Genomic DNA, 27,072 nt, shown 5'->3' on the forward strand with positions numbered 1-27,072 from the left:
GTGTTGCTGCTTTTAATAATAATAAAAAAGTTATGCAAACTATGTAATATTTCAGGTCAAAATATTGGTCAGTTTGTGTTTCTCCACCAATGAAAATAGTCCCAGAATAAGCCAAAGCATCAAGTGTTGCATGTCACTAAGGAACCGAACGGCCTGTATAACTGTATAACAATATTATATATTATATTACATTATTTTAGGCTAAGTGTGTTTCTGTATTGTCTGTTGCTTTAAATGGGTGAATTATTATGATTGGTTGTTAATGTTTTTATGTTATCAGCTCGAAAACAAAATAATCCTGAAAGTGATTGTGTCACGGTCGGTGGTTGTAGTAATCGGCGCCCACACACAAGGATAACAAAAAGGTAAATTTAATAGCATCAACGCACGTAAGACCATTTACAACTTAAGATCCGACAAACACAGAGGGAGAACTGAGGACTTATAAAGGGAGTGGAACAAGCGAGGAAACAAGGTAATTAATAGAACACAGGTGATGAATATAACTAATTAACAAAACTGGGTCATGAACTAAAACAGGAAAAACCAAATATGGGCAGAAAGGAAACTAAACAGAAACAGATATATTACAGTATCTCCCCCTCCCGGAAGGTGCGTCCCGCACCGTAACAGTAACATCGGGGAGGGGGGGCGGGCGTCCTGGAGGCTGGAGCAGGACCAGGATAGGACAGGGGAGCCTCCAGGACGGATCAGGAGCCTTGGGAGACCATGGCAGGACTGGAGATTCGGGAGACCATGGCGGATCCGGAGCCTTGGGAGGCCATGGCAGGACTGGAGATTCGGGAGACCATGGCGGATCCGGAGCCTTGGGAGGCCATGGCAGGCCTGGAGATTCGGGAGGCCATGGTGGATCTGGAGCCTTGGGAGGCCATGGCGGATCTGGAGCCTTGGGAGGCCATGGCAGGACTGGAGATTCGGGAGACCATGGCGGATCCGGAGCCTCGGGCGGTCTTGGCGGATCGGGATCCTCGGACGGCCATGGTGGATCGGGGTCCTCGGGAGGCCATGATGGATCTGGGTCCTCGGGTGGCCTTGGCGGATCGGGGTCCTCGGGCGGCCTTGGCGGATCGGGGTCCTCGGGCGGCCTTGGCGGATCGGGGTCCTCGGGCGGCCTTGGCGGATCGGGGTCCTCGGGCGGCCTTGGCGGATCGGGGTCCTCGGGCGGCCTTGGCGGATCGGGGTCCTCGGGCGGCCTTGGCGGATCGGGGTCCTTGGGCGGCCTTGGCGGATCGGGGTGCTCCGTGGCCTTGGCCCTTGGCCTGGCCACACAGACTGAGACTATATGGCCCCCCCCCAAAATTTCTTTGGGAAAGTTCCCCTCTGGGGGCCACATTGGAGGAGAGGGTTCTTGAGGGCGCTCTGGAGGAACGGACTCTTGGGGGCGCTCTGGAGGGGCGGACTCCTGGGGGCGCTCTGGAGGAGCGGGCACTAGAGGGCGCTCTGGAGGAGCGGGCACTTGAGGGCGCTCTGGAGGAGCGGGCACTTGAGGGCGCTCTGGAGGAGCGGGCACTTGAGGGCGCACGGGAGGCGCGGAGCTGGATAGAACCAGCGGAGACGAAGGAGCGCTGGACGGGACCAGCGTAGATGCAGGAGGGCGCTCTTGCAGCGCGGACTCCTGAGGGCGCTCTTGCAGCGCAGACACTTGAGGGCGCTCTTGCAGCGCGGACACTTGAGGGCGCTCTTGCAGCGCGGACACTTGAGGGCGCTCTTGCAGCGCAGATTCAAAGGGGCGCTCTTGTAGCGCGGACATTAGAGGGCGCTCTGGAGGCGCGGGGCTGGACGGGACCAGCGGGAACTCAGGTGGGCTGGACGGGACCAGCGGGAACTCAGGTGGGCTGGACGGGACCAGCGGGAACTCAGGTGGGCTGGACGGGACCAGCGGGAACTCAGGTGGGCTGGACGGGACCAGCGGGAACTCAGGTGGGCTGGACGGGACCAGCGGGAACTCAGGTGGGCTGGACGGGACCAGCGGGAACTCAGGACGGCTGGACGGGACCAGCGGGAACTCAGGACGGCTGGACGGGACCAGCGGGAACTCAGGACGGCTGGACGGGACCAGCGGGAACTCAGGTGGGCACTTGCGAGGTGCCGGAATTGGTGGGCTCAGACGAGGAGCAGGCACAGGAAGGCACTGGCGAGGAGCTGGCACTGGAGGGCGCCGGCGAGGAGCAGGTACTGGATGGCACTGACGAGGAGCAGGCACTGGATGGCACTGCCGAGGGGCAGGCACTGGAGGGAATGACATGCCCTCAAACTCCACTAAAATCCCGACCGGCACCTGTTTTTCCCCCCTCGGTGGTTTGGGGAAACTGTTATTGGCGGCGGAATCCCTCTTCTCCGCGGACGGCGCAACGTTCATCGCCCCTCGCGGCGGAATCCTCCTCGCCGTGGGCGGAACATTCATCGCCGTGTACGGCGGGATCCTCTTCGTTGCCGACGGCGCAACGTTCATCGCCCCTTGCGGCGGAATCCTCCTCGCCGCGGGCGGAACATTCCTCGCCGTCTCAGGCGGAACGAATTTCATTGGGGACGTGGGTAAGGGTGTGCGGCGAATGGCGACCCGTTTTCCCCAAAACGGGTGGCCAGGGTAAGCCGCTACAGGCAGCCCGACATCCCACGCAGCACGGGCAGGGGCGAGCCGCGAACGGCGGCGTGAACCCCCGCAAATAACGGGCACAAGCTCCAGCTTCCTGAGCAGTAATCTTGTCTTCGGTAAGCGGTCGGATCTTCTGTCACGGTCGGTGGTTGTAGTAATCGGCGCCCACACACAAGGATAACAAAAAGGTAAATTTAATAGCATCAACGCACGTAAGACCATTTACAACTTAAGATCCGACAAACACAGAGGGAGAACTGAGGACTTATAAAGGGAGTGGAACAAGCGAGGAAACAAGGTAATTAATAGAACACAGGTGATGAATATAACTAATTAACAAAACTGGGTCATGAACTAAAACAGGAAAAACCAAATATGGGCAGAAAGGAAACTAAACAGAAACAGATATATTACAGATTGCAGCTATATCATTCCTCTGTGGTTTAAACTTTGGTGTGGACTTCCCTGTTCTCATAGAATTAAAACGATTATTAAAGCTTTATTTATTTCTATACCAATAAAGATAATAGATAAAATTCTATTCTTTTTAAGCACACACAGCAATTACATCTTTTGTCATTTTAAATGCCTGAGATCTTTAAAGTCAAGTCGATTCTGATGTTTTTATTGTTCATCAGCTGGAAGTGAGTGATATTGTTACTCTGTGTCATATAGAGGCTTGTTTCCACCACAGGATGAAAAATAAAAGAGTTTGTTGCAACTTTTTATTTCTGAGAAAATTCTAAGAGAAAGGTCAAAGTTGCAAGATATAAACTCAGAATTCTGACTTTTTTCTCGCAATTCCACATTTGCATCTTACAATTCTGATTTTTCTTCTGGTAATTCTGAGTTTACTCTGTACTGTTCTGACTTTTCTTTTCAGAATTTTGAGTTTTCATCTCACAGTTCTGACTTTTTTCTCTGAATTATGAGTTTTCATCTCACAATTTTGACTTTTTTCTCTGAATTATGAGTTTTCTGTGTTATGAGTTTTCTGAATTATGAGTTTTCAATTTTGACTTTTTTCTCTGAATTATGAGTTTACATCTCACAGTTCTGACTTTTTTTATCTGAATTATGAGTTTTCATCTCACAATTTTTATTTTTTTCTCAGAATTTTGAGTTTTCATCTCACAATTTTGTATTTTTTCTCTGAATTATGAGTTTTCATCTCACAATTTTGACTTTTTTCTCTGAATTATGAATTTTCATCTCACAATTTTGACTTTTATCAGAATTTTGAGTTTTCATCTCACAGTTCGGACTTTTTTCTCTGAATTATGAGTTTTCATCTCACAGTCCTGACTTTTTTTTTTTTTTTTTTCTCTGAAATCTGAGTTTAAATCTAAGAATTCGGACTTTTTTCCTCAAAATTCTTTGATCATGGGGATAGAACAAACTGTGAAACGTCCAGTGCTGTTACATTAAATGTAAGCATGGCCAATTAAATTGATACTCACTACATGACTGGCTATAAATATACAAATAACCCAGAACAGTATACTCTGTCAAGCTTATTCTTCACAGAAGGCTCTGGGAATCTCATCGCTGTGATGAATGTGACAACGCAGCCGGATCTGTGCTGAAGGAACGCGGTGTGTCTTTAAGACCCTGCGGAGCCCCGGTAACCCCACACGGCTCGTTGTCCGTACTCTCCCGACTCTCTCTGTAGTTATTTGAGGGAGGCGCTAGAGCCATATCTCCACTTCACAAAAAAAGGCAGAAGTAACGGCACTGTCTTGAGAGAACAAATCAAGCCAAAGCTGTGCAAACAGACTCTCGCGTCTCTCTCTCTCTCCGTGGCGTCGGAGTGCGCGGCCGATGCGCTGCAGACTGAAGCGTTCCGAGGCTCGTATCCTCCGCTCTCCCTCTGCTGAGTATATGTGGAGCTCAAGCGACACTTCTATGAGAATCCCCGCTGAACGGCGAGGCGAAGTTTGGTTGTTTTCCTAAACCGGGGGTGCTGCGGAGAGTCAAGGCGAGAGAGAGATAGCGAAAGATGGTTTTGAACAGCCTCCGGTGCGTCTTGGTTTCGCTGTGCTTGGTTTTTTTCTCGTCTTCTCCGTGCAAAGCTCGGATTTACACCAACCACTGGGCTGTTCGGATAGCCGGCGGACCTGAGCAAGCGGACCATATCGCTAGTAAATATGGGTACAGAAACCTGGGCCAGGTACGTGAGTCCTGCACAAACATGTTTTGAAGCGTTTCACGTGTGTTATTTCATCTTATTTGCTGTCCAGTGCTCTTTCCCCTCAGTTCAAGTTCAAACGTCAAGGCTGGAAGCTTTACACACAAGTTTCCCAGAGTTGTGTTTTATAATTCAGACTGATAAATGCACGTTTTCAAGACTTTAATCTTCATTAATCTGCCTGAAGACTCGGTTTTAGCGCAAAAATATCCAGTTCCTAGAGTAAAACCCAGTGAACAAACAGGTCTCCCAACAGCAACAGGTGTTTTTGAAACTTTCCTGCGTGTTAGTGGATATATCTGCTGTTTTCTGTTAGTTATGAATGGTAACAAATTATTTTTATGTGTACTTCTGTATTATAAAGTTATAAGGTAGAAACTGAAGTTATGAATTACATGTAGCCTCAGCAGGATTCATGATGTGTAACATTCACTGTAACATGCTGAAAATGTTACACAGGCTAAAAGTGTTACATCTTTCACGTTTTGTGTGTTCAAATTAAATACTTAGAATACTTGATATTAAAATTACATATATTGCAGCTGTTTCTTAATTTGTCAAGCCAAGGTTTGTAGAACTAAAAATTAAAGTGCTTTAGTGGGAAAAAATGCTGGTGCTTTTAAACAAATAATAGGTTAATGTAAGTTTATGGTGGAGCCTTAAACTTTGCTCTGTGCTTCAGTCAGATCTCAGATCTGCCATGTGGCTAGAGATTTCACAGAGACCGTGCTCAGTGTCTGGTTTCACGATGTGTTATCTCATCGCTCATCTGTACATATTGTGCCAGTGAAGAGGTCTTTCCTCAACCGCAAGGTTGTCACCTCCAAAGTCCCTATTTATGAAAGTTTAAGTATTCCTGAACTTTGCGTCCTCCTGTGGGAATCTGCTATAGGATCCAGGAATGTGAGCCAGTTGTAGCCCATGTGTTTGTGTAAGATGCTCTTTATGAAGCCAGAAGTTTCCTACATCAAGTTAATTCCAAAGCAGTTTAAAAGCACCATAAGCCCATTTGATTGACTGTTTACTGGCAAAGCTTATCAATGACTTCAGGAGTCATTGTTTTTTATGGCAGACTTGTGCATCCCTATGGAGTACAGTAGTCTGTGGAGAATGTGTCATGGCTGCCTGGTGTTATTGCACTTGTCAAATGAATCTGTTCAGTGGAAAGTGATACAGCCTCTTGAGTAACCAATCTTCCAGTCAATGACATCCTAAATAATTAATGATGCAAGCCGGTTTCAGCGTGCCTTCGGTGAATGTTGCTGTAGCTCTTTCCTATTTATTCATACCAATATTGTTACATATTAGACTTGCCTGCCCCGATATGCTTTTTTTAGTTACTTAGAATAGCAGCGTGGTTGGATTCTTGTTTTGCAACCTGTTATTTTGTGATGTGCTGGTGTAATGTAGTGATTCTGATACAGTAAATGACAGTTTTGTGTGTTGTTCTTGTAGATTGGTGATCTGAAGGAGTACTACCATTTCTTCCACAGCCGGACGATAAAAAGGTCGACGCTTTTCAGCAGAGGCACGCACAGCTTCATCTCCATGGAGCCAAAGGTCAGGCTGTCACTATGACAACCCCACACCTGTGTGTTCTATGGTTTATATTGCTCCTCAATGACTAGAACTCATAGTGTTTTCAAAACAACTGTTGCACCATGCAAGTAAACTGTTCTGTTCCCGAACAATGCTTTGTGTATTCGACAATTATCTGATCAGTATTTAAAATAATGCCATCTTTTAATCGCTGTGTCATTCATAACATTTGGTTGTCTGTCTTCTGTGGAACACAAAAAGAGATACTTGGCAGAATGTTCACGCTGTTCTTTTCCATACAACTAAACTGAATGGTGACCAGTCTGTAAAAATGACAAAGCACTTTTATAAAGCAAAAACTGAGAATGAGAATTATTTTTTTTTTCCCCACCGTAGCTTTCAAATCTCATTCATATTTTATATATTTAGAAATCTGGTATCTCAAGATGTATCTACTAGCTTGACATCATTGATGCCAAAAACTACTGGTGTCTCGTAACCGTTCGCGTTTTTTATTCGGCAGAGGACAGAAAATCATACAGGTTTGAAAAAACATTAGGGTGAATAATGACATAATATTAATTTCTGAGTGAACTATTCCTTTAAAAAAAATAGCCAATTCATGGATTTTTTAACCATATAATTTGTCAAACATGTTTGTGAGCTACATGAATGAAGCCTGTCACATAATAACATGTATATTTCACCCCAATATTGAAAGGAAAATTAAGGTATGGTATTGTATATAAGGAAAGTTAATACTATATATTAAAATTTTTTGTATTGTGACATTACTTTCTTTATAATTAAGCATATTTTCCTCCATAATTCTAATTTTTTTTCTCATTATTGTGATCCAGTAGCCATCTGGATGAATGTCAAAGAAAATAAATGTCATGAAACAATGTTGGTGTTTGTCAGTTCCTTAAGGATCTCTTCTCCTTCTTTCTCAGGTGGAGTGGGTGCAACAGCAGGTGGTGAAGAGGAGAACAAAGCGAGATTATAAACCCTCATATCCTGGTCCTGTACAGTCCAGTATGGCCCAGCCCAGCTCCATTTATTTCAATGATGCTAAATGGAACAGTATGTGGTACATAGTGAGTATTCTTAATCAACATGCTGTACATCGTTCTTCTGAATTGCTAACATTGAAAAACACTAAAGTCTTGATCTTTGTCATGGTTTTCATCAATTCCTACTGCAAAAAAACCTTAACCAAGGTCTAACAGTAAATGAATCATCAAGCACATCTTAGTCTGAAAGGCAAACGTCATGTTTGTATTCAAGCATGAAAATTTATTTTCTTTCTCCTCAGAAATAACTTTTTTGCTGGCACACAGACCAAGGAGAAAATGACTCTGTTCAATTTATTTGTAAAGCTTTTTTCACAGTACGTTTTTTCCTTATGCCTCACAAATCCCACAGTGATCAATGAAAAGGTGAAACTTTGAGATAAACACTATTATATTATGATCTTATTATCCAATAATATCATAACTAACTTCAAATCCAGACAGATAAAATCAAGTCACGTCTCATGTTATTTGCAGCTGAGTTTTCTGTTTAAGTCAGCAGCCCATTATTGAATTGAAATGTGTTGTTGAATGCTTTCATTAAAGACAATGTATCATGTTGTGTTTAGTTAAATGCAAAACCAAGCTAATCTTTTGCTCTTCAAGACGGCTTTTCACTAAAACGCGATGGCAGGTAGTAAAACTTTGGTGTTTTTAACTAAAACCAATTTGTCCGTTTAAATCTCGCTCAAAGGAAACGATGCCTGTCACACCAGATTAGCAGAGTTTCTACATGTGAAAACCACCCAGAGAGATACATTGAACTTTCCTAAGCTCTAACATAACGTCTAGGGGAGACATTTTCTGTGAGGTAATTGTACAAACAGGCTCTTGTTTTCATAGCTGTCATGTTCCTCAGCTCACGAGAGCCGATGAGCACGTAGGGAATGTGAAGACATCCTTACACTTTTTTTTTTTACATGGTAAACAGCCATTTAGATTTTCCAGAATGAATGAAAGGTTGCACTTTAGCTGCGGCTGAAACCTTGAGTCATAGCACACATGGCAATTGTTGTTATCACTTTCTGTCTACGATCGTATTTATAGCTTCAACTGAAATGGCGAGAGTGAACTAAGCGCTTGTTCTCTAATGGGTTGTTACAGCTCTGTCAATGGTTAATATGGCTCAGATAACATTAATACTTTGACCTGAATGCATCCATTTGGCTCAGGTTTCTCTTGTTGACCTGCGAGTTGTACTTTGGGAGCAAATAAACTTGGCTTTCCAGGATGGGGTCTAATTCCAACTCTAGGAAACTGTACATTTGGTTCCAAGTGACGCATGTAATAACAGTGTCTGAGATGCATGAGGAATGATGCAGTAATTTACAAAGATATGTTTAAAAAATAATGCTAGCTTGTTACCACATGCTTGGGATTTTAAAGGCACCAAAATAGCCAGGATTTTACTGTGGCCTTGTGTTTTGCATGCATGTTGCAGACACATTGAGCTGTGGTAATCGTGGGAGATGTGGGATCGAATCCACCCTACGCTGTATCTCAGTCTTTTTTTTTTTTTTTAAATAACCAGAAGACCCAAATTTTCTTTGTATTTGCAAACATAAACACTAATTTATTTATGATAATAATCCTTCAAAATGTACATTTCTGTTCAAAGGTTTGGGGTCTGTAAGATTCTTAAGATTAAAGTTTTTGAAAGAAGACTCTTATGTTCATCAAAGCTGCATTTATTTGATCAAAAATATAGTAATATTGTGAAATATTTTTATAATTTAAAATTGGTTTCTATTTGAATATATTTTAAAATGTAATTATTCCTGTGATGCACAGCTGAGTTTTCAGCATCATTACTCCAGTCTTCAGTGTCCCATGATCCTTCAGAATTCATTATAATTTGCTGATTGATTTGCTGCTTATAAACATTTATTATTATTATCAGTGTTAAAACCTTGATAATATTTTTTCAGGATCTTTTGATGAATATTAAGTTGAAAAGAACAGCATTTATTTGAGGTTTATACATTTTGTAACATAATAAATGTCTTTACTGTCACTTTTGATCAATGTAATGCATCCTTGATGAATAAAAGTATTAGTTCTTTACAGTAACAAAGATCTTACCAACTGCAAACATTTGAACAGTAGTGTATGTTACTGTTCACCTGATTATATTGCTTCACATACTCTTTTATCTTTGTCTTTGTAGCACTGTAATGATAACATTCATAACTGTCAGTCTGACATGAATATCGTGGGCGCGTGGAAGAGAGGCTATACGGGGAAGGATGTGGTGGTTACCATTCTGGATGACGGTATTGAGAGGAACCACCCAGATCTCATACAGAACTATGTAAGTGTATTTGTGTTTGTGTGTATGACTGTTTTTTTATATGTCATTTTTGTATTATATACTTATGAGTGGTTACATGTTTAGTCAACTTTTTGTAAAACCACAATACCAATTTATAATAAAAATAAAAAAGCGTTTGATATTTAATAAGAGATTAATTTGTTGCTGTAGAAATGGTAGGTCAGGTTGACCACATTGCATTGAAGAAACAGTCTTCTATGTAATGTGCTTTGTTGTCCACTCACTGGCCACTTTATTAGGTACACCTTGCTAGTACTGGATTGAACCCCCTTTTGCCTTCAGAACTGCCTTAATTCTTCGTGGCACAGATTCAACAAGGTGTTGGAAACTCCTCAGAGATTTTGGTCCATATTGACATGATAGCATCACGCAGTTGCTGCAGATTTGTCGGCTGCACATCCATGAAGCGAATCTCCCGTTCCACCACATCCCAAAGGTGCTCTATTGGATTGAGATCTGGTGACTGTGGAGGCCATTTGAGTAAAGTGAACTCATTGTCATGTTCAAGAAACCAGTCTGAGATGATTTGAGCTTTGTGACATGATGCATTATTCTGCTGGAAGTAGCCATCAGAAGATGGGTACACTTTAGTCATAAAGGGATGGACATGGTCAGCAACAATACTCAGGTAGGCTGTGGCGTTTAAACGATGCTCAATTGGTACTAAGTGTGCCAAGAAAATATCCCCCACACCATTACACCACCACCACCAGCCTGAACCGTTGAGACAAGACAGGATGGATCCATGCTTTCATGTTCTTTACGGCAAATTCTGACCCTACCATCTGAATGTTGCAGCAGAAATCGAGACTCCTCAGACCAGGCAACGTTTTTCCAATCTTCTATTGTCCGATTTTGGTGAGCCTGTGTGAATTGTAGCCTCCGTTTCCTGTTCTTAGCTGACAGGAGCTGCACCCGGTGTGGTCTTCTGCTGCTGTAGCCCATCTGCTTCTGGGTTCGACGTGTTGTGCGTTCAGAGATGGTATTCTGCATACCTTGATTGTAACGAGTGGTTATTTGAGGTACTGTTGCCTTTCTATCATCTCTAACCAGTCTGCCCATTCTCCTCTGACCTCTGACATCAACAAGGCATTTTCGTCCACACAACTGCCGCTCACTGGATATTTTCTCTTTTTCGGACCATTCTCTGTAAACCCTAGAAATGGCAGTTTTTGAAATACTCAGACCATCCCGTCTGGCACCAACAACCATTCCACGTTCAAAGTCACTTAAATACCCTTTCTTCCCCATTCTGATTTGATACCAAATTGTGTTACCAAGCAATTGAACAGGTGTACCTAATAAAGTGGCCGGTCAGTGTATGTTGCACATTGTGTCTGTCATCCAGGTATTGCTTTCTTACAGAAACTTTTTATATGTACTTCAGAAATAGTAAGAGGAGAATATCAGCATGATATTCTAACATACTTGCTCTGTTCCAAAGCCTAGTGAACCGACTCGCTGACTACTGACTATACAGGCAGATACCTTCTAAGGGGCTGTTCACACAGAGCTTGTTTTTGTAGTTCACTGTGCTGCTTTTCCATTGTATTTCTTATGTTATTTTGAAAAGAAATTATGTACATTTACAATACTTTGTGTTTTATTAACTTCACCTTAAATTTTTAGAAAACTAACACATTCTTTTGCTATTGGGGAAAATGTAAATGTAAAAATTATTTAATGTAGTTTCCATTCACCACTAAAAATGGTTTACCCAACTATGAAGACTTTTGATCCCTAGAAATGAGAAGGTCCATGGAGTTAACGTTAGCATGATGCTAAGCTAATGTCAAAATCCCCCTATAGCATAAAGTATATTGCATACCAAAATATAGGGTAAAAATCCATTTTAATTACATAGAGCTATTTTATCGAGACCTTTTAGAACTGAACAGAATGTTTGTTTATTTATAACATTTTTCTCATCTCGTCTGAAATCTTACATTTTTTCCCCATTGAACTTATTGCAATGAGTTCTGGGATACATGTGATACTGCCTTAGAATTTGGGTAAAACACAGTATCAGTTTCAGGCTTTAAAGGGATATTTCACACAAAAAATTTAAATTCTGTCATTAATTACTCACCCTCATGTCAATCCAAACACATAAGACCTTCATTAATCTTCAGAACACAAATTAAGGTATTTTTGATGAAATCCGAGAGCTTTCTGATCCTGCATAGACAGCAAAGCAACTGACACGTTCAAGACCCAGAAAGGTAGTAAGGACATTGATAAAATAGTCCATGTGACATCAGTGGTTCAACTGTAATGTTATGAAGCTATGAGAACTATGAGATACTTTTTGTGTGCAAAGAAAACAAAAATAGCAGCTTAATTCAACATTTTCTTCTCTTCTGTGTAAGTCTTCGATGTGTGCTCACGACTGATGTCACATGGACTTTTAACTATGTCCTTAATATGTTTCTCGACCTTAAACATTTCGGTTATGTTGCTGTCTATGCAGGATGAGAGAGCTCTTGGATTTCATAAAAAAAATCTTAATTTGTGTTCCACAGATGAACAAAGGTCTTACAGGTTTGGATCGACATGAGGGTGAGTAATTAATGGCAGCATTTTTGGGTGAACTATCCCTTTAAGGTCGAGGTATCAGGCATTAAGTGCAAGGTGCAAAGGTTCACAGAGAAGGAGATCGGAGACCATTTTTTGAATGAATGCCAATGGAGGAGAGGTTTCACTACGCTCAGTGAACTGCTTTTGTGGGAAAACAGCTCATCATTTAATAAACAGCATATCAGCTAATTTCCAACATGTTTGCCATCAAATATTCATTGGCAACCTAAAAACTATGATTTAGATCAGAGCAAGTGAGCAAAACAAAGACAAATTGTATATTGACGGATGTTTATGTTTATATAAGCTCTGTCCTGAAAGTACATGTCCAAATTCACATGTTACATTCCAAAAACTATGTACTATTTTGTTCACGTTTATCATTTTTTAAGTGTCCTAATTGGCACATTCACATAATGGACGGACAAATCCACTTTTGACCATGTTCTCATGTGTCTTTCTCTTTTTTTGCAGGATAATGAGGCCAGTTATGATGTGAACGGTAATGACATGGATCCCATGCCCCGATATGATGCCAGTAATGAGAACAAGTAAGAGTGAAGTTCATTACGCACGCACATGCTCAATTCTTTGAGCATATCAGGTCATTAAAACCCTGGAAAGGCTTTGTTTATACAGTCCTCTCTGTGGTGTGTGTGAATGTGGGTATTTGGCTTCTGATCTGTGCGCTAGTAAGAGTGTTTGGCATGTTTGTTTGGTAAATGTGGGTTTTTGGAGTTTGCTTTCTGTGCGTTTGAGTTTTTTTTTAGGTGTATGAGTAAATACGGCGCTTGGTTTGCAATCGGAGTGTGTAGAAGTAAGTGTATTTGGCATGTTTGTTTGACAAAAAGGGATTTTTGGAATTAGCTTTCTGTGAGAGATTATGCGTGTGTGTGTAGAAATGTTGGCACAAGATCAGTGTGTATTTGGAAGTGTTGAATGTTGATATTTGGTTTATTGTGTGTGTATATGGGTGTGTTTGGTGAGTGGGTGGAGGCCCCCATGTGTTTTCGTGGCTGCCACTCTGCCAGTGTGTGTGAGCCTGTGCCAGATGGCTCTGCAGCTTTTTTGGACCGTTCAGACTGAAAGCTTGGCCCGGGCTCTGATCCTCTGTGCCGTTGCCGTTTCTGTGAGGAGCTCCAGTGCAATGCAATTCTGCAACTGATGAGTGAAAACTGAACCTCATCTGCTCCCTTCATAGAGTAAAGTATCCCTGAATGAAAGGAATTTACTCACTCTCATGCCATTCCTGATGTTTCGTTTTTCTTTCTTTCGTGAAACGCAAAAGGAGAAATTTTCAAGAATGTTCACAAGGCTATCTACTGACTGTAACAGATTCAAAATATAATACGACATCATAAAAGCAACAAAATTACTGTAAATAATCTGGTGTGCTATATTTGAAAGTTAATTTCTACAAACTGGTCACATTTGGTCTTTAAATCAAAACAAAGAAATTATGTATTGTGCAGTGTTATTTTATTAATTTATTTACTATTAGTTTCTATTAATATTTTGTATTGGCTTTTTATTTTTTTATTTTCATTTTTTTTTTCATTTTATTTGTAGTCGTTTTGTTTTTATTTAAATGTCATTTTGTTTTATTACTACTATTAATATTGCTATTGCTTCATTTATTATTTGAAATGAGCATTTCTAATTTAAGTTTTTTTCATCTTTTTAATATTGCTATTATGGTTTAATATATTTATTTTTTCTTGTATTAGTTCAGTTTTGGTTATTTCTAGTTTTAGCTTCAACTTATGTAAGCTAGTTTCAGAGGCAACATTTCTCATTTTTGTTCATTTTAAATGTTTTGTTTTAATTTAATTTCAGATTTTTCCCCTGTATTATAATTTTAGGAAAGTGATAGCACACCTCTCCTCAATCTGCGCGATTTGAGAGATGATTCATGTCCGCAGTTCAAATGGTGCAGGACGAGTTACAGTGCCCTCCAAAAGTATTGGAACAGTAAGGCCAATTCCTTTAGTTTTGCTGTAGACTGTAAACATTTGGGTTTGACATCAAAAGATGAATATGAGATGAGAGATTAACATTTTCAGCTTTTATTTACAGGTATTTTCATCTGAATCTGATACACAACTTAGAAGATAGCACCTTTTGTTTGAATCCACCCATTTTTCATGTTATAAAGTATTGGAACATGTGATTGACAGGTGTGTTTTGTTGCCCTGGTGTGTCCTATTAATTGATTATTCAAACAATAAATAGCACTGAATGTCTGCGCTCAGTTTCAGATCCGTGCAGACTGCATTTATAGTTAGTTAGACGTGTAGCCAACATGAAGACCAGAGAGGTGTCTATGGGTGAAAAAGGAGCAATTGTGAAGCTGAGAGAAGATGAAAAATCAAACCATTGCACAAACACTGGCAATAGCAAGTACAACCATTTGGAACCTCCTGAGGAAGAAAGAAACCACTGGTGTACTAAGTAACACACCTCAAACAGGTAGATCAAGGACAACATCTGCAGTTGATGACAGAAACATTCTGTAAAGAAAGACCCTAAAACAACTGTTAGTGACATCAGCAACAACCTCCAGAGGGCAGGAGTAAATGTATCACAATCTACTGTTTGCAGAAGACTTCATGAACAGAAGTACAGAGGCTACACCAGAAGATGCAAACCACTCATTAGCAAGCAGAACAGGAGACGAGCCTCAACAATTCTGGGACAAGGTTTTATGGACTGATTTTATGGACCAAAGTGATGGAAAGGCTAAAGTTTGGAGAAAGAAAGGATCTGCTCATGATCCCAAACATACAAGCTGATCTGAAACACAGAGTACACAGGTGTACATTATAGTACACATTACACAAGTAATGTAATGGCTTGGGCTTTCATCGCTTCTTCTGGGACAGGCTCATTAATCTTCATTAATGATGTAACGCATGATGGCAGCAGCAAAATTAACTCAGAAGTCTACAGAAATATTTTGCCTGACAATTTACAGAAAGATGCAGCCAAACTGATTGGGAGATCCTTCATCACGCAGCAAGATAATGACCCAAAACATAATGCCAAAACAACAAAGGGGTTCATCAGGGGCAAGAGGTGGAAGGTTTTAGACTGGCCAAGTCAATCTCCACACTTAAACCCTGTAGAGTATGCATTTTACCTGCTAAAGAAGAGACTGAAGGGAGTAACCCCCCAAAACTGAAAGAGGCTGCGGTGAAAGCCTGGAAAAGCATCACAAAAGAAGAATGCAAAAGTTTGGTGATGTCAATGGGTCACAGGCTTGATGCAGTTATTGAAAGCAAAGGATTTGCAACTAAATATTAAGTCTTTTCACTTTAATCTATGTTAATTCTATCGGTTCCAATACTTTTGGTAACATGAAAAATGGGTGGGTTCAAACAAAAGGTGCTATTTTCTAAGTTGTTTATCAGATCCAGATGAAAATACCTGTTAATAAAAGCTTAAATGTTAATCTCTCATATTCATCTTTTGATATCAAACCCAAATGTTTTCAGTCTACAGCAAAAATAAAGGAATTGGCCTTACCGTTCCAATACTTTTGGAGGGCACTGTATGTGCTGACATGTAATGCATATCCCTAAGAATGAGCAATAGTAATAGTGATTTTTGCCTTGCCTGTATCAGACACCTCTAAATGCTCCACAAATCCCCTTCTGGAGGTGTCTGTATGTGAGTGCACGTACACTGAAAGTGTTTTGCTTTCGTGAGCACTATTCCCCCTCTTAATTTACACTTTCAGGAGCCCCATTAGAAGTATTTCCGTGTCCCGAGGAAAAGGGGAGTGTTTGACGCTGTCACTGTTTTCAGGAGGAAGCGTGTGTTGGAGACCGAGAGGGAGGTTTAGGTCTTCATGTATAGACATGCTCTATAGAATACCATCCACCTCCTGCCCTGGCTTCTTCTGTCTCTGTAAGGCTTCGAGTGCAGAAAGTTCAAAAGTTCTCACCTCATAAAGGAAGTATAGACGACTATATGGCAACTAACTCCTTTAAATTGGGCATATCCTACATTTCTTCTACCATTTTTATTTTCTCAAAGTCTTCTAATGTTAGTTGAGATTATTTGCTATAAACAAAATTTAGTTATGACTTCTTTCCAGTTCCCTCGGAGCAGAAAATTAAATTGGCTGATTTGGCTTTAAGAGTTGCGTATGTAAATGACCTGCTTTATGATTGGCTAACATCTGTTCAGGTTATAATTTCATAACTGTGCGTTTGCCTAATAAAAGCTTTTTGAAATGAAATGTATATATTTTTTCATATTTATAATATACTTTGTTAATAATGAGCAATTTATTGTATTATTTGTGTATAACTATTTATTATTATATTTATTATTATTATATAAAATTGGTTAGATTAGGGTTTGTATCAAAGAAGATTAATTTTTAGTTTCATCTGTACATAGAACTCCTGTTTGAAGTTCCAGTAGTATGCTGGAGTTTGTTTTTGAATGAGAGCAGATGGTTTTTTTTTCCCTGAAACCCTCCCAAACAACTTGTGGTGATGTAGGTGCTGTTTGATCATTTTTGAGGCTTTCTGACCCCGAGACTCGACTATTTTTCTCAAGAGTCTTTGGCCACACAAACTATCCTCCTCACCTTGCTTTAAAGGGATAGTTTACCCAAAAAAGTAAATTGCTCACATGATTTACTCACTCTCAAGCTATCCTAGGTGTATATTGCTTTCTTCTTTTAGATGAATACAGTCGGAGTTATTTTAAAAAACGTCTTCGCTCTTCCAAGCTTTATAATGGTAGGGAAAGGGGGTCAAGGTTTTGAAGCCCAAAAAAGTGCATCAATCCATCATAAAAAGTGCTCCACATGAAAATATCCATACTTGCAGGTTTCTAAACTGTAAACTGTAATCCGTTAAATGTTGTACGTGCGTTTATGAGCGAGTGCCGTTTTAGTGGATGACGTAGGCATAGTGTAAAATCCAGTGAGAAGTGACATGGAAGTGCAGCGGAGAGAGCAAAACAAAAGACCGGTCATGAATTAGAAGTACAAAATAAGCATTTGTAAAAAAAAAAAAAATGTCAGAGGATAGTGACAGCAATTCACTGCGTAAGATGGTTTTCCTTTGCTGTAAACAAAGCTTGGTTCTCGCATGACTAGCGTATTCTCACTTGAGCTTACGCTACGTCCTGCGTCATCCACTGGAACGCCACTTTCTCATGAATGTGCACACGACAGTTAGCGGAAGCTAGAGATTAAAATGTTATAAAGTTTTAAATATGGATGGTTTTCTTACACACATGCATCGCTTCACTTCAGAAGCTCTTTATTTTTTGTGTGAACTATCCCTTTAAGACTAAATGGACACACGTCCTCTTCAGGCAGATTTTGAACATTTTCTGTTGATTGGAACGTCTTAATTATTGCCCTGATGGTGGAAGTGTGAATTTTCAATGATTTAGCTTCTTTCTTACAGCCAATTTCTATTTTGTGAAGCTCAACAATCTCGTTCTGCACATCAGAACTATATTCTTTGGTTTCTCTCATTGTGATGGATGATTAATTTGGCCTTTTGTGATCCCTCACATTTATACTTTTGTGAAACAGGAAATCATGGTTGAATAATTTCATGTTCATTAAATGGGAAAATATTTTACTCTATAATAATTCCTGGGGATGCTAATAATTGTGGCAAATGTGCATTGATTTACTTCGATGAAAAGGATAAACAATGCAGATTTATTTTCACAGCCGCCTTTGCTCAGTTTTACCAAGAGCGCTAATAATTCTGACCATGACTCTTTTTTGGTGTTTATTGAGTGATTCAGTAAAGTCTCCCCTGTCGTTTGGCCACTATCCTACACAAGCTGTTGATCTTTTATGTGTTGGAATGTTTTGTGTTGGTTCCTCTGCTGATAGTTTGTGTAATGTGAGTCTTTATTTCCCTGCGGTGGGTTTTGACCGCGAGTTTCACCGCCGGGGGTCGTTCTGAGTGACCGAGCAGCTGTATTGTAAATATTGGAAGTTCATATATCTGACAGATGAACATGGGCTTTGCACTAGACTTTCGGTGGAACTGCTGTTTATTGACCCAGTCTGACCTTTAAGCTGTATGTCAAATGTGCAGCACAACATCATGAGTGTGTGGCTGTGGACAGTGTATGTTCTGTATGGTAAATGGGTTTATATGTTACATAAAATATGATTATCAGTTTTTTTTAGGGAACGTAGGAAAGGTTTCAGTGTCTTGTGTGGTTCTGGAAATGCTGAAATGCTGGAATGTTCTGTTCAGGTGTGGTTTGTGTGTCTGGTTTTCTCATTGACCTGTATTCTGCTAGCAGATGTGACTTTGTCTCACAGAGCATGATTTTGACTATTGGCATATAATAAGTTAGACAGGAAAAGACTGTCTGAATGACGTGTAAAATGTCCAAACAATTTGTTTTTACGCCTAAATAATACTTTACACAACTATGTGAAAGCTAATGTACAAGTTCTGCAAGCTCTGTTTCATAAAACATTCTGAAATGTCGAATACAAATATTTTCATCATGAAAATAGTGAGAGAAGCTGCAGAGGCGTTGCAATACAAGCAGACACCATCAAACAAGCAATCTGTATAGTTTTACGTGAATTTTGGGATATTGGGATATATATATATATATATATATATATATATATATATATATATATATAGATATATATATATATATATATATAGATATATAGATATAGATAGATAGATATAGATAGATATATATATATATATATATATATATAGATAGATATAGATAGATAGATATAGAGATATATAGAGATGGATATAGATGGATATGGATATGGATAGATAGATATATATTATTTTTATATATATATATATATACATACACACACACACACACACACACACACACAGTGGTGTGAAAAAGTGTTGGCCCCCTTCCTGATTTTTTTTTATTTTATTGCATGTTTGTCACACTTTAATATTTCGGATCAAACAAATGTAAATATTAATCAAAGATAACACAAGTAAACACAACATGCAGTTTTTAAATGAAGGTTTTTTTAAATGAAGGGAAAACAAAATCCAAACCCACATGGCCCTGTGTGAAAAAGTGGTGAACCTTCCCAGGAGTGGCCGGCCGACCACAATTACCCTAAGAGCGCAGTGACGACTCATCCAAGAGGTCACAAAAGACACCACAACAACATCTCACTCACTTCAGGTCAGTGTTCATGACTCCACCATAAGAAAGAGACTGGGCAAAAATGGCCTGCATGGCAGAGTTCCAAGATGAACACCGCTGCTGAGCAAAAAGAACATAAAGCCTCGTCTCAGTTTTGCCAGAAAACATCTTGATGATCCCCAAGACTTTTGGGAAAATACTCTGTGGACTCACGAGACAAAAGTTGACATTTTTGGAAGGTATGTGTCCAATTACATCTGGTGTAAAAGTAAAACAGCATTTCAGAAAAAGAACATCATACCAACAGTAAAATATGGTGGTGGTAGTGTGATGGTCTGGGGCTGTTTTGCTGCTTCAGGACCTGGAAGACTTGCTGTGATAAATGGAACCATGAATTCAGCTGTCTACCAAAAAATCCTGAAGGACAATGTCCGGCTATCTGTTCGTGACCTCAAGCTGAAGCGAACTTGGGTTCTGCAGCAGGACAATGATCCAAAACACACCAGCAAATCCACCTATGAATGGCTGAAGAAAAACAAAATGAAGACTTTGGAGTGGCCTAGTCAAAGTCCTGACCTGAATCCTATTGAGATGCTGTGGCATGACCTTAAAAAGGCGGTTCATGCTCGAAAACCCTCCAATGTGGCTGAATTACAACAATTCTGCCAAGATGAGTGGGCCAAAATTCCTCCACAGCGCTGTAACAGACTCATTGCAAGTTATCGCAAACGCTTGATTGCAGTTGTTGCTGCTAAGGGTGGCCCAACCAGTTATTAGGTTTAGGGGCAAGCACTTTTTCACACAGGGCCATGTGGGTTTGGATTTTGTTTTCCCTTCATAATAAAAAACTTCATTCAAAAACTGCATGTTGTGTTTACTTGTGTTATCTTTGATTAATATTTACATTAGTTTGATCTGAAACATTAAAGTGTGACAAACATGCAAAATAATAAAAAATCAGGAAGGGGGCCAACACTTCTTCACACCACTGTGTGTATATATATATATATATAAGTATGAAAGTTTATTTATTTTTTTTTTTTGCACCAATAGCCTTTGGTTTACATGACTGTTATAAACCATGATTTGCTACTTCCTATTGCTAGTCAAAGGCACAGGGGTTAACCAGAAAAATAAAAAATAGCAAAAATAGCAGTTCATTCCCAAAGGTTGCTGACCCCTGGCTTACGGTAAAATAAACAAAAAAAAATTCTGAACTTATACAGTACCATTTAAATATTTGGGGTCAGCACATTTTTTATTCTTTTATTCACCATGGATGCATTAACGATCTGTGTGCATTATTAGTGGTCGACTGATATATATATATATATATATATATATATATATATATATATATATATATATATATATATATATATATATATATATATATATATATATATATATATATATATATATATATATATATATATATATTTTTTTTTTTTTTTTTTGACAACCGATGTCGATGCCGATATCTTGGAAAGCAGGGTGGCCGATTGCCGATATAATTTAATTTAATGTTAATTAATATTTAAGAAATTTTTAATAATTTGAAAATGGATTAAAAAATAAATGTAATACATACTTATACGTTAGATGACAAAGTATTTTTCACAGATAAATATTTAATACAAATATAATAAAAAAGGAAGTAAACACTGTAACTAACAGGGCACTTATTCTGGGAACTTTGTGTGCATTGGGAATCATATTGTTCAAATAAAGTCAAGGTAACAGTCATTTTACATACAGCGCACAGTGAAAATTACAAGAATATGAACGTGGGCAAATGCATAAAGCACAGCATAATTTGAAACCATGAGTTTAAAGTTTGTTGATCGCGCGTTTCCTGTCCGCATTCAATTCGCACGGACCACACGCGATCATGCAGGATACACATGCACACTTCACAAGATCTCACAGCTGGATTCTACTAAGTTTGTGAAATTAAATGTCTATTAGTCATTTAAAGATTTGTTTTAAGTGATATAAATGCGTATTTGCTGAATGCTGACGGCAAATGAAAAAGTATTATGTTTGCCTTTCTGTTACTAATAATATAAAAGCAATCATTATAATACTTTGTATACATTTAATTCCTTTGTTTAACAGTTCTATCTGATTATTTGACAGACTTTTTCTATTCGTAGACAACTGATTTTCTATCAGTTAGACAGAACTGTTAACAATGACAGCGAACTAGTGAGGGAATGTGAGCACTGTGTGCTCAGGCCGCCAAAATAAAATTTCCGCCTCAAATGCATCGGCCAAACAGAAAAAATTTTCAGCTGATGCCGATATTTGAAAAATGACTTTTTTTTCGGCTTTTGTGATATATCGGTTGACCACTATGTATTATTACTTCCATTACTTCCAGAATGAAAATTTCCTGATAATTTACTCACCCCCTTACCATCCAAGATGTTCATGTCTTTCTTTCTTTAGTCAAAACGAAATTAAGGTTTTTGAGGAAAACATTCCTGTATTTTTCTCCTTCTAGTGGATTACGATGGGGATCAGCGGGTTGAAGGTCCAAATTGCAGTTTCCATGCAGCTTCAAAGGGCTTGACATGATCCCAGCCGAGGAATAAGGGTCTTATCTAGCAGAACAATCAGTCATTTTCAAAAAAAAAAAATACAGATTTATATTTTTAACCACTAATGCTCGTAAACACGAATATTCGCATTACGTAATCATGCATGTGTGACGTGGGCAGAAGTACCTACCCAGTGTTTACAAAGCGAACGTGCAAAGAAAGTCAAAAAAAAAAAAAAAGTAAAACGTTTTCAATATTGATAACCATAACAAATGTTTCTTGAGCAGCAAATCAGTATATTAGAATGATTTCTGAAGGATAATGTGACACTGAAGACTGGAGTAATGAATAAATCACATGAATAAATTACGTTTTAAATTATATTACAATAGAAAACAGTTACTTCTTTAAAAAAAACATACAAATCTTAACAATCCCAAACCTTTGAACAGTAATGACTTGAAGTGGTCAGTTATTTGGAATTAATTTCGTACATAATGAAATGTTTCAGTATTGGATAATCGTTGGAATAGTTTTAGTCTGGAGTCATTGGATTGGCACTGGGATCGCGTCCACAGACCACCTGGGAGTTCCTCTGGCCTTTTGACCTTTTGACCTTGTAAATGTTTATGGTTGCGATTGCGACCGAACCCTGGTCTCATCCTGGATCTGTTTCTTTTTTTTAAATGGCTTAGATTGAAGACGGTGGTTACCATGGTAGCATGAGTTTTTCTATGCAGCTGTTCACTGCTGGAGGTTCCACAGCCGAATCTCTCTCCATCTGTCTCTGTCTTTAGTGAGCGTTTTAGTGTGTTTTTGCGGATGATTTGTATTAGATTTATGTGGGTTTAGTTTGGCTCAGGAATGTATCCACGTTGCGTCTGAAGCAGAGGAACCGCTCAAATGTTTTCGTTCAGTATCTCAAATATTTAGCCGCTGTGTTTTAGCTCTGCTGGCCATGGAAGCACATGTTTAGTTTCAGCCCAGCTGTTTCTGTATCCTGTCCACTTCTGCGTTCCTTCTGTAGCGAGTGTGTAATAGGTCAGCAGCAGTGTCTGTGCTTGCGTAAGGGTCCCCAGTCTGTGTTTATGCAGTCAGTGAATGTGTGTCAGTACTAACACTATCATCTGATGTGTTGTGTTCAGGCATGGCACGAGGTGCGCTGGTGAAGTAGCAGCATCTGCCAACAACTCGCACTGCACAGTGGGCATCGCTTACAACGCCAAGATTGGGGGTAAGTGTGGCTGACGTTCACCGTCTGATTTATATCACTGCTGTACCTGGGAATTCTGCCTTTTAGTTCTTACTCGTGCACATACAGTGAATACAGTGCCCCTGAATGCACCCAGTACCCCACAACAGTAAAAAGTGTGAAATAGCACAAATTACTATATGAATTGTAGTGACCAAAAATGTTACATTTAAATAAACTGGCTTATATACAAGTCGCTAGATTACTATGACAAGATTACAGCTCTGCACACTGTACAATTTATCCATTTAGTAATAATTTAAGAATTATTAATAAAAATAAAGTTTTGCTAAGAAATTCATACATGGGCCCAATTTTTCAAACATTATCAGAAAAAAAGCCTTTTCCATGAATTATTAAAATCATTCATGGAAAAGGCTTTAGTTCAGAAAGTTAAGAAATCAAAAGAAATATTTGAGTTTAGTGTATCCAGACTTTTGACTGGTAGTAAACACACTCTTCTGCTGGATGTTGCCAGTTGGAACCACTCAGATAAGGTATTTTTAAAATTGGAAACTAATATTTCTAATATTCTACTGATATTCTATATCTGAAAACCTGCACAGGCGTCTTTTATAAATTATGGTCAATTTTTTGGAAGTCAATTAAATTAATTTCGCTCCTTTTTAGTATTTTACTAGTTTGGACTTTTGTCATTTTGTTTAAAGACGTAATACCAATTTAAAAATATAAGGGCTTAAACACGATATACGAACATTCTGTGTAGCTGTTTATAAATGTAAGAAAACATCATATTCAGTACTATTTAAAAGTTTGGGGTTGGTAAGATTTTCAGAGGTTTTTAAAGAAATCTCTTATGCTCACCAAAACTACAGTAAAGACAGTAATATTGTGAAATTTTATCGCAATTTAAAATAACTGTTTCTTTATTAATACATTTTGAAATTAAATTTATTTCATTTCTTCAGTGTCACATGATTCTTCAGAAATTATTCTAATATACTGATTTGCTGATCAAGAAACATTGCATAATATCAGAGTTGAAAATAGTTGTGCAGCTTATTTTTGTAAAAAAAAAAACCATGATGCACTTTATTTGTGATTCTTTGAAAAATTAAAAAAAACTGTATTTATTTGAAATATATATTTTTGTAATATTATGAAAGCCATTACTGTAACTATTCATCATTTTAATGCATCTTTGCTGAAAAAAAACAGAATTCTTACTTTTGAATGGTAGCATATGTATACACACCCTCTAATACAGCCAAGCCTAATTATTCAGGGCTTCCTTAAGATAGATCATTTGACTAGTCATTTAGACAGCATTTAGAACAGCATTGTTCATTTTGGAAATGTGCAGTTTTGCATGTGTGTTGGACGTCACTGTCACACTGATCTTCAGTGCCTTGCATAAAATTTCCCTGCTTTTCTTTCCCGCTTGTCCTGCAGGTGTCCGCATGTTGGACGGAGATGTGACAGACATGGTAGAGGCCAAATCACTGAGTCTACACCCTCAACACATAGATATTTACAGTGCCAGCTGGGGTCCAGATGATGATGGCAAAACCGTGGATGGGCCTGCTTCCCTCGCCAGACAGGCCTTTGAAAATGGCATCAGACAGGTAAGAATCATCTCAGCATGAATAGAAGTTTATATGAAATGTGTGTTGTGTTTCTCCTGAAACTGAAATTGTCTTTTTCCATATGATGTGGCGTTCATAAATCAGCAAGTGTAATTTTCAGGTCATCAGTCTGGCCCACCTAGGGTGGTTTCTTTTCCTTCTCACACTCACCACCTGCTACGCCAGTGAACTTTAGAACATGATTTTAGTTTATCGTCCCTGAGTCATGAGTCGCAGTCAGTAATTGGCATGTATCTTGTGCCAAAGGTGTGTTTGGAGCTGTTTAGGCATGTTTCAGGTATGTGAGACTCATAGACATCAGGCAATACTGGTCTCCTCTCATCAGAAAAGGCTGGAGGATATTAATGCTTGGAGATTATATTGTCCTGATGCTGTTAGTTCCTGCTTTGAAGTGTTTCAAGTAGGGCTGTCAATCAGTTAAAAAAAGTTTATATTTATTTATTTATTTGTCTTTTTAGAATTGAGACCAATTTTCACTACCGTAATGCATCCAGATGATGTTTGTAAATTATTCTAAATAATTCGTATTAGATTCTCTTGAAAATCATCCTGTCTGGAAATGAACTTTTTGAATAGATATATATTTTTTTATTAAATTCAGTTAATGTAGGTTAACCACCAGTGTTTTTATTGTTGTTAAAACTATTACATTTTGTTTTCATTAAAAAAAATATTAAATGGATAATAAAAATGATTTTATTTCAGTTAGTTGGCTAGACAATATTTTAAGTTAATTTAAATACTAAAATTACTAAAATTACTGAAACTGAAATATAAATATATGCTAAATAGAAATATAATAAACTAATAATAATGACTCAATTGCTAAAATTTTGTAATACTACTAAAGTAATACTTAAGTAACTTAAATGAAAATTCAAAATATATATTTATTAAAATATATGTATTTGTTAAAATATATGAATTTAAAATTCGTAATAATAATATTATATAATAATACCACAATAACACTAATTAATTGATATAGAATCTATTTGTTGGTTACAGTAATGAGAAGGAAAATGGAGGAAAAAGGAGGTTGATAAGGGAAGGAAACCGGGTTTAGTGTGTGTGTGTGTGTGTGTTTGTTTTTATTTATTTAGGTGAACTTTTATTCAAGTTTATTTCATATTTACATTGTCATTTTATTTTTTATTTAAATTGGCAGCCATGCTCACCCTTGTTCTCTTGAGCGTTACCCGCAGGTTGCTCTTGGAGGGATGTTTCTGTAATAAGTACAGTAAACAGTCATTTTTAAAAAGCACCTATTTCATGGTAAGCAAAATGTGTTCTCTTATGTTTTGTTTTTTTTCTTCACAGGGCAGGAAAGGACGGGGCTCAATCTTCGTTTGGGCATCAGGAAATGGCGGCCGAAGTCGCGATCACTGTTCATGTGATGGCTACACCAACAGCATCTACACAATATCCATCAGCAGCACGGCAGAGAGCGGCCGCAAGCCCTGGTATCTGGAAGAGTGTGCCTCCACCCTCACCACCACCTACAGCAGCGGAGAGAACTACGACCGCAAAATCGTAAGTTATCAAGAAGACGCCAGAACTAGATCTTCAGTACGGAGTAAACTTGCTTTTCATAAAACAGGCCTGCTGCTTAATTGGTTTTAAACGGACAGTTCCCCCCAAAATGTAAATTCTGTCATTTACTCACGCTTAAGTTGTTCCAAACTTGTAAGAGTTTTTCTTGTGATAAACACAAAAGAAGATATTTTGAAGAATGTTGGTAACCAAATATTGATGGTAGCCATTGACGTCCATACTATTTTCTTGCATACTATGAAAGTCAATGGCTACCGTCAGCTGTTTGGTTACCAACATTCTTCAAAATATCTTCTTTTGTGTTTAACAGAAGAAAGAAAGTTTTGTTTTTGGCTTGTAGCTTTAGAATAAATGTTTTTTCCCCAAATGGGTGGAAACTTGATATTAATCTGTGCTAAAAAACAAAATGAGCTGAAGCACATTTAATCAGTCAAATATTTATGGAAAACTTTTGGAAGTTAAACACCAGTGAACTGCAAAATATCTTCAAAAGTAGATATGCTTCTCACATCCTTTTTCCAATTTATTGCCGTTTAAATACATCTAATGCATTTTCATTCGTTTCTTTGGCCATGCATGTGTTTGGTCTGCTTTGTTGGTCAGTGTGTCATGAGAGCGTCCTGGTGTTAACCGCTGTGGTTTACAGC

At 38.8% G+C, this 27,072-nt stretch overlaps 1 protein-coding gene across 3 annotated transcripts in view; it reads left to right on the plus strand.

Annotated features, from left to right (window-relative positions):
• Positions 1-4,230: 4,230 nt before the first annotated feature.
• The window catches only part of LOC306849493 (proprotein convertase subtilisin/kexin type 5-like), a 45,160-nt gene continuing 22,318 nt past the window's right edge, over positions 4,231-27,072 (plus strand). For 2 of the 3 annotated variants that reach the window (XM_079384564.1, XM_079384565.1), the window contains exons 1-8: positions 4,231-4,787; positions 6,261-6,365; positions 7,298-7,441; positions 9,585-9,728; positions 12,801-12,877; positions 23,158-23,246; positions 24,678-24,850; positions 26,192-26,404. In XM_079384564.1, coding sequence (XP_079240690.1) covers positions 4,617-4,787; positions 6,261-6,365; positions 7,298-7,441; positions 9,585-9,728; positions 12,801-12,877; positions 23,158-23,246; positions 24,678-24,850; positions 26,192-26,404 — 1,116 coding nt within the window. In that variant the 5' untranslated portion in view covers positions 4,231-4,616. The remainder of the gene's footprint in view (positions 4,788-6,260; positions 6,366-7,297; positions 7,442-9,584; positions 9,729-12,800; positions 12,878-23,157; positions 23,247-24,677; positions 24,851-26,191; positions 26,405-27,072) is intronic. The other variant, XM_079384563.1, reaches the window with a different exon arrangement.

The sequence above is a fragment of the Barbus barbus genome (assembly GCF_936440315.1).
Source record: "Barbus barbus genome assembly, chromosome: 29".
Lineage (NCBI taxonomy): Eukaryota > Metazoa > Chordata > Actinopteri > Cypriniformes > Cyprinidae > Barbus > Barbus barbus.